Raw genomic sequence first — 12,225 nt, forward strand, 5'->3', positions numbered from 1 at the left:
AAAGGAGAACAACACTAGCAACTATCAGCAGAGTGCTCTTGCAGCAGTGAAGGCCAGCAGCATCCTGGGTTGTGGCTGAGGGAGGGGGGAACTGCCCCTTCCATTTGTGAGCTGCAGCTGGAGCCCTGGACTGCTGAGATGGTCTAAGGGCTGGAAAACAACATAAAAGGGAAAGGAGGAACTGTTCAGCCTGGAGAAGAGAGAGTCAAAAAGAAACATTCCCGCTGTCTGCAGCTACTTAACAGGATATAGCATGGGTTATCAAGGAGACGGAGCCAGACTCTTCTCAGAGATGCACAGTGGAAGGATGTGAGGACACCAGATGCAAGCTGGAACACAGGAAACTCAAACCCAATGTATAGACTTTATTTTTTCTAACAGTGGAGTGATCAAATACTGGATTAGAGGTCCAGCACTGAATAAGAGACCATAAAAACTCCATCCTCAAACACAGCCAAGCAGTTCTAGGGTAACTATTTAAGAAGCCAAAAAAACACGCTGCGCTGCATCAAAGACACATATCTACAATGCTGCTACTTAAAATGGAAACATGCTATCAATCTGCCTGGTTTTAGAAAACAGCTTTATTCAACAGCATCGCACTCCTGGATAAAAAATCATGTAAAATTGGAAAGGGATAGAGCATAAAGAATTTGAAGTGTGCCAACATGGCAAAGGCTACTGCCACTTCACATTATTTGTGACCATGACGTTACCCAAGAGCAGGGCATCAGCATGTCTTCATGAAACACAGAATTCGTGTCAGAAGGCACACTGGGAGATTTCCAGTCCTAGGCTCTGCTCAAAGCAGGGTTAAAAAGGTCTCCAAAATTGGACCAGGTTGCTCAGGGCATTATCCTGTCAGAGTTTTCAAAAAAGTAACTTTTTTTTCCCCCAAGCACAATCTCCCCAGACAATCTTGTTAATTGCTTGATTGTCCCCACACTGAAAAAGCTTTTCCTTCTATCCAGTTTTAACGTCTTTGAGCTTATTCCTACTGTCTCCTGTCCTCCAGCCATACACACCTGGTGCATCTTCTGGGAACCTTCTCAAAGGTAATGGCAGGCTCCTATGAGACCCATCCCAAGCCTTCTCTTCTCCAGACTGAATGAGACCAGAGATATTCCTCTCATCAACTCATCACTCCCCTCATCAACTTTCACCTTATTGGGCAAATTCTCCAGTCCCTGAGCATCTTGGGGATCCCTGACTCTTCCCCATCACCTTACCCTCACGTGCCCAGAAAGGTGCTCACAGAGACACTGCTCCCTGGTTTTCCCAAGGACTGGAGTGATGCTGACTAGCCGGTAGCTTCTTCAACTATTCTTCTGGCCTTTTTTGAATGCGGCTTTGCCTTTCCTATTTATCTTCCTCCACCTGGTTTTTGGAGTGTTTTTAAAACCAGCGGCATCTAAGCAGCCAAACTCACCGATGGCAAAAAACGTGTCCCTGTCAATAGTCGCGGCTTCCTTGCAGGTGAAGAGCAGCGATGCCACCTCGCTGCGCTCCAGGAGGCTGGGATCGGTCTGGGGAAGCGCCAGCCGCTTCAGCTGCTCCGCCAGGGACGTCATGGCTCCGCGTTTCGGGGAAATGAGCCTCCGCAGCAAACTGGGGGAAGAAAACCACAGCAGGCCCGCTGATGGAGGAGCCGCACGCAGCCCGCCGCCTCTCCCGGCCCCGGCGCGCCCGCTACCGCTCGGGGCGAGCACGTCTGGCCGGGCCGGGCTCGGCGGGGAAAAAGGGGACACAGCCCGGCGGTGACACGCGTCCCTGTCCCGATCCCGGCCCCGGTCCCCGCCACCGACCTGGCTCCCGCCGCCCCCCGCCGGGCCCACGTGGGCTGCGCGCGCCGCTCACCCGGAAGCGGCTGCTCCCGAGGCTCGGGAAGTTCCCGCCCCGGCGGCGCGAGACGGGCCCGGGCACGCCCCCGGAGCGGGAGCTGCGAGGCGGGAGGCAACAGCGTGTCCAGGGGGCCGTGGTACCTTGGCCTGTGTCAGGAATAGTGTGGCCAGAAGGAGCAGGGAAAGGATCTGATCCTGTGTCCACTTCTGTGCCCCGCAGTGCAAGAAGGACATGGAGGCGCTGGAGCGAATCCAGAGAATGACTAGAGAGCTGGTGAAGGGTGTGGGGCGCAAGTCCTGTGAGCAACAGCTGAGGGAGCTGGAGGTGTTTGGCCTGGAGAAAAGGAGGGGGACGTTGTCCTGCTCCACAACTCCCTGAAAGGAGATGTTAGCCAGGTGGGAGTTGGCCTCTTCTCCAAGAAACAAGTGACAGAACTAGGGGAAATGGCCTCGAGTTGTGCTCCTTTAGATTGGAAATTAAGAAACACTGTTTCACCATAAGGGTGGTCAGGCATTAGAGCTGAAGGGAAGTGATGGAGTCACCATCCCCGGAGGCAGTTGGAATACACGGAGATGTGGGATTTAGGGACATGGCTTAGTAGTGGGCTTGGCAGTGCAGGGTTAGTGGTTGACATAATGATCTTAGAGGCTTTTTCCAACCCAAATAATTCTATGATTCAGCTGAGTGTGTGCCACCTCTGGCTGGTGTCCGTGAGGAAAGCAGCTGTTGTGGCCACTGAGGATGGTGTCACCCATCCAGGCAGGTGCCTCGCAGGGCAGTGTCCCTCTGGAGGCATCACGCAGGTGTGGGGCAGGCCAGGCTGCCTGCAGTGAGGCAACAGCCAGGGTGGGCAGGCAGCAGCCATGGCGGGATGGAGATGCCTCAGCGTGGCAGGGCTGCTGCTGGCTGTGTGCTGAGCCCAGCGAGACAACAGCTGGGCTGGGAGTGGGGATCCACCAAACATCTCTTCACAGAGAAGAGATGGAACAACTAGAACAATTAGACTTGTTCCACCTTAGGATTTTTCCTGGAGTGAGTGATGTTAGGGAAAGTGCAGGACTCCCATCAGCAGAGGGTATTGAAAGCTGCAGTGATGTGTGTGGGCTAGATCCTAGCTGCAGAACCAGAGAACGATGTAGACTGGAAGAGATCTCTAAAAGCCATCTGATTCAGCCCCAGAGCAGGGCCAGCTTAGAGCATTTTGCTCGTGGTTTTGCCCAGTGGAGTTTGGAATATCTCCAAAGGTGGAAACTCCATGGCTTCACTGAGCCTCTCATCCGAGATTTGGTTAACCTCAGATTAAAAATAAATTTCTGATGTTAAAACCTGTGATGTCTCCTATCAGTTTGCATTCAAAGTTGCAGGGTTCTGCACCTGGAAGTCGGTACATAAAGCCATAAAGGGAATGTGGCTTGTGACAAACCAAGAAAAATCACACAAAAATCAGAAATAAAATTTACCCCAATTGATGTCAGCACATGGACAAATGATACCAAAGATAACAATTCCAGCACCAGTTCTGTAAAACTATTTCCATATATTGTTGAGAAGCTTCATAGCTATGACAGAAATTACAGATTTGTTTTTAAGGCTGCTGTATTTGGCAGTCATTTAACATGCAGTAGAAATATGAAATGCTGATAAAAATCTAGGATTGCAGAGAATTATTTAAATACCTAATTTTATCCATTGTGAGTGTCCCCTGATTTCAACACTTCGTTATTTCTCTCTGATTTTTCTTTGCTTGGGTTAAACCATGGTAGGTGTGGCAGCAGAGGGAGGAAATGCAGCTGGATGTCCAGCTCTGTCTGTGCCTGATGATATTTACCAGTGTCTTGTTAGAGAGTGTGTGTTAACTCTGTGTCACATTCCTTCTGACACAGTATGATCTGGATGTAATGGCAGCAATTGCTGAGCTGGTAAGAGTTGCTACCACTGCGGTTATGACAGTGTCAAAGTGTTTGGAGGATATATCTGATTTAACAGGAATTTATATTATTTTTCTGATGTTTCTAACACTTGAGATTCTGATCACCTAGCAAAGGAGCTGTCTGGAAGTGGTGCAAACCAAAAGGCCAGTTTTATTGCACGTTTTCACATTCCCTGTGGCTTCTGTGTATCCTTTTCTTTCATGAAACTTTCATGTGACCTTACTTTTAGCATTACTTAAAACCTCCAGAAATACACATATTTCCATGCCTAAAAATATCAAACATATTGCAAGGGGCAGAAAGTTGGTTCTAAAACAAGAAAACTAGTCTTGTTTGTTGTGTTTAGCAACGGGGTTCATTATTTAAATACTCTAGCCAGAAAGATGAACTGGAAGTTGTAAATGCTGGAATGTGTTCAGGTTCTGGTTTTTCCCATGGAGAGCTGCAAGACAAAAGTTTATACCTTTGTGCTTTGTGTTCCATCCTTGTTTGGTTCCAGAGTAAAGCTGGGATTTCCCTTGGAAGTTAATTGGAGGAATAGAGACATCTTCTACAGAGAGAAAAATATTTATTCTTGATTTGATTATAAACAAGTGTTTTGTGGAAAAATAATAGCTTAGAAAGTCTATTAAGAAATATGCTTAGTTGGCATGGTAATTAGCTAGGGTTGTAGCTGAGCTTCATGGAGATTAGCTCCATGCTGGACTCTAAAGAGGATCTTTTTTGAACTGAAATCCAAACCTGTTTCAAGTAGTCCCTTTATTTTCTCATCACATAGATGGTCTGTGTAGGTGAAATTCTCATAGCCACTCTGCAGCTGAGATCACCTCTGCTGATGGCTACCATTAAACTGCAGGCACACAGTTTGTGGGATCGGGAGTGGGGCCCCAATGGGCCACAGCTGTGAGCAGCACTTTAGGCAATGAGTCCTGGAGTGCCCAGGGGCGCTGAGCAGCCACCAGCGGGAACAGAGGGCACACAGGTGCAATGCATTAATGGTGGGGGTATCAAAGGTTGGGCTAAACAACAAGAAGGGTCACTACTTGCAGCCTTCTGATGTGACTTCGTGGTGCTCTGTATGGGCAGCTACTTGAAGCCTTCTGATGTGGTAAGGTGTTACTTTGTTTGGGTGAATGTTTAAAGCCTTCTGAACTTGCATGGTGATACTGTGTGTTGTGGCCATCTCAACTGTGACATTAAATTGCATTTGAAAGAATATGTTTCCTGTTAAAATTCTTAGGGTCTTAGAATATAAATTGTTATCTGCTAATTTTTAGTGACCTGTTTCATGCATTTTGTGTAAGTTATTCACTTGTAAGCATTGGCATGTTTGAAAAGGTTTGATTGAGAAAGGTAAGTGCTATGAAATTTTAAATGTTCTTTGCTTTTGTAAAACTACCGCTACTAAGTTTGTGGTACTTCTAGAAAAAAATATAATGGATGTCTTCATATAGATAGAGGTCTAGTCTTTATATTCTTTTTCTTCTAACTCACCTCATCAGCTGTGCATTGAGCAGAGCTTTGTCTGCCTTGGTAAGTAATGCAACCCAACAGGAAGAGATTTGTAGAACGAAGTGGTGCTGAGGACCCTTCATCACACTATGTGCATTTTAGAGGTTTTATGCAGGCCAGATCTCATTTGGTCTGCTCAAACCCCTGTGAGCTGCACTTCTGGAATGAATCTTTCTGGTCTGGCTTCATTTGTAAGCAAGAGGTTGGAGGAATTTCATGTAGAGAGGTAAAAGGATTCTCTTCTGATTTGAAAAAAAAATGAGTAGTAGTGTTCAGTTGTAATATGTCGGAGTGAATGTGAAGGAATTGAGTGCTGCCTATGCAGTCTACCGTTTACGTACCAAATTACAGTGCTTGTATTAAATATTCTTAAGCATTCTCAAATTGTTATTAATTTACTAATATAATACTTCTTTTTTCCTTCTTGCACCACCCTCTGTAATCTAGTGAGCCACCATGATAAACAATTCTGAAGGCAAGAGAAGAAAGCCACCTTCCCTGTGCTTCCCATCACTTGCTAATAGTATGTTCCCCATGCCATTTCTAATTGGGAATTGACTGGCATTTAAAAAATTGACTGGCATTTAAAATCTGATTGCAGCATAATGAAGTAATATTAAAACCTTTCTAGGATATGCAAAGGTTGTCACTTTTTCAGAGTGTATGAAGTTCTTTAATTTTTTAAGCAAAACTAGGTTAACAAATCTGTGGGTTTGTGGCTGCTAACTGAACTGTAAACCAATCTGTGTTTCAGAGTAGTGGCTTGAACACCTTGTTCACCCAAGATAATCTCATTGTCAAGGAATATATTGTGTTTCACTGTTGGTTTTAGGAGACAGGTTGATGTTTTGTAGTTTGGGAGACAGATTAGCTCAGAGTAACAATGTCCTTTGTTCTTAATTGATGTACATATCTGCTCCCTATTAAAGCATTATCATTTATAAGAATACACCTGTGATCTCTGACTTTATACAGTTACTGTGATTATCTGGAAGAACAGTGTTTTATTGTGTTCTTTAGGCTGCATTAATGTATTTTTCTCTATTTTCAGTTCTTTCTGTACCCAATGACAATGCAGCAGTCACCCTTCACTGGTGGGCATTGTGAAATGATGAGGCAGTACCTTTCTGCAGGGTACATGTTGATAAGGCCCTGAGGCCATTATTCCTTTGGCTAAGCTTTTGCTAGAAGCAAAGAGATGGGAGCTGTTTTGTCCTATAGCAATGCACAGATCTAAAATGAGGGAATTAAGATTAATTTTCCCTGTCTGCTTTCTCCCATAAGGGCTTGATCTTTTTATGCTTGCATCAGTGATACTCAAGAGTAATTCTGAGCTCAGTGAATCTGTAGGAGTGCACAGCTGGTGTAACTGGAGGCAGACACAATCAAGTATAACTCATAGAATCATAGCATCTCTGAATGGTTTGAGTTGGAAGGGGCCTTTATAGATCATCTAGTTCCAACCTCCCCACCGTGGGCAGGGACACCTTTCACTAAACAAGGCTGCTCAGAGCTGTGTCCGACCTGGGCCTTTAACACTGTCAGGGTTGAGGCATTTACCACTTTTCTGGGGAACCTGTTCCAGTGCCTCACCACCCTCACATTAAAGAATTTCTTCCCAACATCTACTATAAACCTACGTTCTTTCAGTTTGAAGTTATTCCCCATGTTCTGTCACTACAGTTCTTGAAAAAGAGTCCCTCTCCTGCTTCCTTGTATCCTCCCTCTGATACTGGAAAGTTACTGTTACATCTTCACACAACCTTTTTGTTTCCAGGCTGAACAGCTTAAACTCTCTCAGCCTGTGTTCATAGAATAGGTGTTCCAATCCTGTTATCAACTTTATGGCCCCAGCAGTTCCATGTTCTTATGTTGGGAACACCAGAGCTGGATGCAGCACTCCAGGTGGGGGTCTCACAAGTGCAGAGTAGAGGAGCAGAATTCCTTCCTTGCCATGCTGCTTTGGGTGCCACCTGGGATTCAGTTGGCTTATTGGGCTGTAAGCACACATTGCGTGGTTGCGTTGAGTTTTTTGTCAACTGTCAGCGCTCAGTGGTGGTTGAGGTTACAGAGAGTTCCAGTTCTCACTGTTGGAGTAGGTCAGAAGGGAGAATAATTCTTGAGTTGAACTGAAGGGCTAGAAGAAATTTCCTTGCTAGGCAGTGTATCCAGCACATCATTGACTTACTGACCACTGCGGGAGGCAGTGTCATGTTTTCCTGGATTTCCTTGAAAATCTACTGTCCTTTTCCCCAACCATAAATTCTTGTGTTTAGCTGCATTCCAGATCTAATAACAAATAAAAACCCTTTAGATGGGGTGGTGGAAGCTGTTTTGGTGATTTTACTGTATTAAAGGCTTTAAGGATATTGTCACATAGACTAAATGCTTTTGAATCAAAATTGCTGTAAAAGAATCTTTTAAATATCTATTCTACATGAGGAGAAATAAACCCAATATAAGCTAACTAGCTTCAGCTAGACACATGCAGAGAAAGCATAGTCTTGAAAAGAGTAGGCAATAGTCATCTTTGTAAATCCATTAGTATCCATTTGAGGTAGTCTAGTTAATCCTAGGAGCATCAGGGACAGTAAGGAAGACAAATGGAGAAGGTAAGCAATAGAAGAAAAAAAGCTGGCCCTTCAGTGCTGAGCTGCTTGATGAATAGTGACTTTTTGGTTTGTGTAAAAAGTCAGCTAGAAAGTTGGATTACAGAGACTGCATAATAGTTGCAATGAAAAGTAGGAAAATGTCTCTCATGATTGCTGTGAATGTATAGTCCTTTGTCATGCTCTGATGTTTCTTAGCCTGGGGAGTACAATACTGGGTGTATAAATTAACTGATATTATGAAAAGGTGCCTTTGCCAGACAATCTGCTGAGAGAGTAGGTGTTATAGATCTACTGTGTGGTAGTTGTGAGTCACATTGTTTAATGCATTGGGAGAACTTGATAATTGGAGTGTAGCAGTGTGGCCATTGGGGACTTGGGTGTAACGGACAATTAGGAAAGTGTTTTGTGCTAGATGTGTCTTATTGTTCATTGCAGGGCTGTAAATAGGAGAAGAGACAATAAACTGAAGGATGGGAAGGAGGAAGAAGTGATCAATAGGGGACATGCTTAACACACTTTTCTTACTGCAGTGTATAGTCTTGCTATCACCTCCTTCAGTTGCCTGTTAATCAAGCAGCTGACAGCTGTTGGAGCAGCAGCAGATCTCACTCACCCATTCCTGACCTGTAGTTTTTCAGACCTCTATTTGCTTGTCAGCCAGCCACTTTCTGGGTCTTATAAAAAATGTTAAGATGAATCACAGCTCTTTCCCTGAAGAAGAAATAGTGTTGTTCCTATCTGGATGCACTAAGTACAAATTTCAGTCTTTTTCAGGCTGGCCACTGAAGTCTGTGCTGTTTTCTTTTCTTCTTTTGTCCCAGTCACTGCCAGTCCATGGGCCTTTTCTGTAACTGGTGAATACATGATTTTAACTACAGTGGGTTCACAACTTTATATGACAGTTCCTAAAACAGGTATTATCCACATTCAGTAGCACAGAAGTGAATATTTAGTTGCTGGTTTGCTGTTCAATTATATTCAATTATATTCAATTGTATTCAGTTACATCTTTTGTTTATTCACATTCTAAAGTTGAATTATTTTATATGTATTTTGTGTAGGAATGAGTTGTGTTCATGTAATGCCTGGTACAGTGGCACTGTAAACACTGTGAGAAACAGAACATTTTTTAATGTTTGTGTATGTATATATGCATACATATATGAGAGGTGTTAATACTGTTGTATTTTAAAAGTATTAAAGAGTCAGTGCATTTTCATGATACCCAGTCACACAAAGTATCTTCAGTCACAAAAATCCCCATTTTTTTTCTCTGCATTTCACTGTCATTTAAAAAGTTTAGTTTTTATATTTGCTTTCATTGTGGATTGGAAACTCCTCATGCTTTTACATGTTGTGGGGATTCTTGGAGGGGAAAAAACCCTCTTATTAGAAGAAATAGTGTGTTAGATAAGGGTATGCATCTGAGTTTTACTAATAAGCCTTCATCTCCAGATTTACTGATGACTAGAGGCATGGTTTCAGATTTGAAATACTGGCCCTGCTGTCTCTGTGCCTTGCAGCCAGTAGTCTTGACAAGGGGCAATGTTCTAGATAACTGCTAACAGCTCTTACTGACAGGTGTATGTCAGTGGTTTCTCCTCGGTGTCTCTTACTCTCTGACACTGCCTGCACTGTCCATACTGGGGACTTAAGGGAGTTCTCTGCAGAGAAACTGCTTGAGAGACAACTTAGAGACCCTGTGACATCAGAGGCAAATCCTCGGATACACAGAGATGAGGGTACTATTTCTACATGATGCTAGACAGGCCCCTAATTAGTGTAGGGCCAGGAAGGCAGCCTGCTCTTGAACATGTAGTGGAGAGGAGAGTGGAGCACTGAGCATTAGGAGTTTCTGGCACTGATGCTGGTACATTTCTTTTAAATAAGCCTGGTGGTAAAACACTTCCTGTTGTGACATTCTCAAGTACTGCATGGGAGAGGTTACAGTTCAAAATCTTTCTCACTTTCCTTACAGTGTGACCCCTTTGGTCCATATTACCTGCTGATTCTTAATGGTATGGTGATGTATGTGGTTTGTTTTAATTTGCAGAGGGGCAAAAAAAAACCACTCTAAACTTTTTACTAATTTAATGAAAAGTCTAGTCTGAGTCAATGGAAACACATTTAATGACTCTTGTGTGAACTGCAACAGACAGATTTGAGAAGCAAAACATTGTTATTTCTTGAGCAGAAGCTGTCGGGGTAATGCAACTGTGGGGCTTCATTGGAAGCCTTTAGTGCTTTTCTTGACATTGTGTATGAATTGTCTTCCAATTCAGAACCCATTTAAAATTACTTAACTGTGCTACAACTAATTATAAATAAAAACATATGTTATCTTTAAAAGAAATCAAGATCTCAATTTAATTAATGCCAGAGTTAAGTTTTCCAAGCTGTTTTGTATGCATCAGAATGCAGATTTTATTTGCATAGTCACAAATTTTTTTTCCAGAAATTGTGATTTGTTCAGTGTACTGCATAAGCAGTGCTCAACACCATTATGATTTTTCTTCTTTGTTCTGTGAATGCACTCAGTTGGAGCATGTTCCCAAATATATAATTTATGGTTTTCTGCTCTGGTCATCACAGTATTTGTACTTGTCTTCAAGTATTCCAAATTTATCTGGTATTTGATTTTCACACACTTCCTTATACTTCACAGTATTAGTATTATTCCTGGTCTATAGAAAGGAAACTGAGGCACATGCTCCAAACTCTATATACTTCCACTTCCCCATACAGTGGATAGTTTTAGGATAATGAATGCTGCTAGTATGGAATTTCTTTTCCCTTATGTGCTTTACAGTGTACAGTTAGATACTGCACTTTTCCCCACTGAGTAAGCCTGATGTTTTGAACCTTTAGGCCCAGCAGAATTCGAAATTTTCCTGGTATTTCCATCATGCATTGTTTTAAACATTCTTCCTGCAACTGGAAGTACCGTGACTCTCCTGACTCCCACCACTGCTACCTCCACAGTAAAAAATCAGGCCCTACAAATTTAGGGCCTGAACAGCCTGATGTTCCATAGATCCTGTCTGTGTCGAAGTTACCAATGAAAGTAGTACAAGAGGAATCACAGAACCACATGGGGAACAAATGAGAATGTGCTTCTAGAACACCATGACACTTCCATGACAAAATCCTTTCCCCTAGAGAAGCCTATATTTGAGTCCATTCATTTGAATTGCAAAATTCTGCTTTCTGCAGAATGTTTTTATCAGGGAAGATGTGTTCAGATTGTATCCACTGAAAAATTAATGTGGGAGCTTGTATAAATACATGTGGAGCCTTACAGTCTGTAGGGGTAATTTCACCTTTGTTGCTGACTCCACCTCCAGTAACTGTTCATAGGAACTGAAAAATTACCTAGAACAGCTTCTGGCTTAGAAAAAAAACTCCACACCTGTTGAATTTGGTTCAGCTGTGAAAATCTGGAAGATTACAGCTATTCCAAATTTAACTATGGGACACAACAGAGACTAGACTGCCCTTTAGCCAATTTATTGTAAAAAGGAACTAGTTTCAAATTGAAAAAAACATTTAATTGCTCTCCTGTCCTCCTTTGCTTATGCTCAACTGAACTTAGGCAGGGAGAGAGATTAGCTACTTAAGAAACAGAGGACTTGTCCACATTCAGAGGGATTGAAAATAGACAAGAGCCTTCACCATGAGTAGGTTATTGCTGGTAGATCTCAAGAGCAGGCTGATACTGAAAAGTGTGCAAAACTGATACTTATTTCTCCTGACATAAAAATATGTCTGAGATTGGTCAGAGGGATCATAGCTGGAAGGAAACAATTGTCTTTAGAATCAGAATTGGAAGATTCAGGCCTTGCTGCTTTTACATCAGACATGGCATGAACATTGCTCATTTTCTCAATGCTGGTTCTAAATGCAGCTGAGTGTCAGGTAAGACTTTGTTGGACAGCATGGAAGGACAACATTTCTAGAAAAGGAAAACTTGTGCTATACATAAAGAACATATCCCTGTTTGGCAGTAATTCAGGTTGTGCCTAATACTGCTGTATACAAGGATGAATTTGCTGCTTTTATTAATCTCTGTATCTCTTCTGTGGAATGAATAATATAGATAGTATTCCTTTTTGCAAACTGGCAATTTGTTCAACCAGGTTGCCTTCTTGACTGTGTAACTTGAGTATCATTGATGTTAGTGATATTACACTGGTGTATCTGGAAAAAGAAATGAGGGCATTGAGACTGCAACTTGTCAAAGGTCAGTCAGTCAATGTGTACAAATGCTGAGTTTAGAACACAGCAGTGCCCGATGTCCTGTGCCCATCATCTCTACCTCATACCTCAGT

At 42.9% G+C, this 12,225-nt stretch overlaps 1 protein-coding gene across 2 annotated transcripts in view; it reads right to left on the bottom strand.

The window, feature by feature from the left end:
• HEATR1 (HEAT repeat containing 1) overlaps positions 1-1,875 on the bottom strand; it is a 34,924-nt gene extending 33,049 nt beyond the window's left edge. The window contains exons 1-2 of one of the 2 annotated variants that reach the window (XM_041413804.1): positions 1,806-1,875; positions 1,430-1,608 (exon numbers count right to left, since the gene is read on the bottom strand). In XM_041413804.1, the coding sequence (XP_041269738.1) occupies positions 1,430-1,571 (142 nt within the window). In that variant the 5' untranslated portion in view covers positions 1,572-1,608; positions 1,806-1,875. Of the gene's footprint in view, positions 1-1,429; positions 1,782-1,805 lie in introns of those variants that run through there. The other variant, XM_041413813.1, reaches the window with a different exon arrangement.
• Positions 1,876-12,225: the final 10,350 nt, after the last annotated feature.

The sequence above is a fragment of the Onychostruthus taczanowskii genome, unplaced genomic scaffold (genome assembly GCF_017590055.1).
Source record: "Onychostruthus taczanowskii isolate IOZ18803 unplaced genomic scaffold, ASM1759005v1 scaffold104, whole genome shotgun sequence".
Taxonomy (NCBI): domain Eukaryota; kingdom Metazoa; phylum Chordata; class Aves; order Passeriformes; family Passeridae; genus Onychostruthus; species Onychostruthus taczanowskii.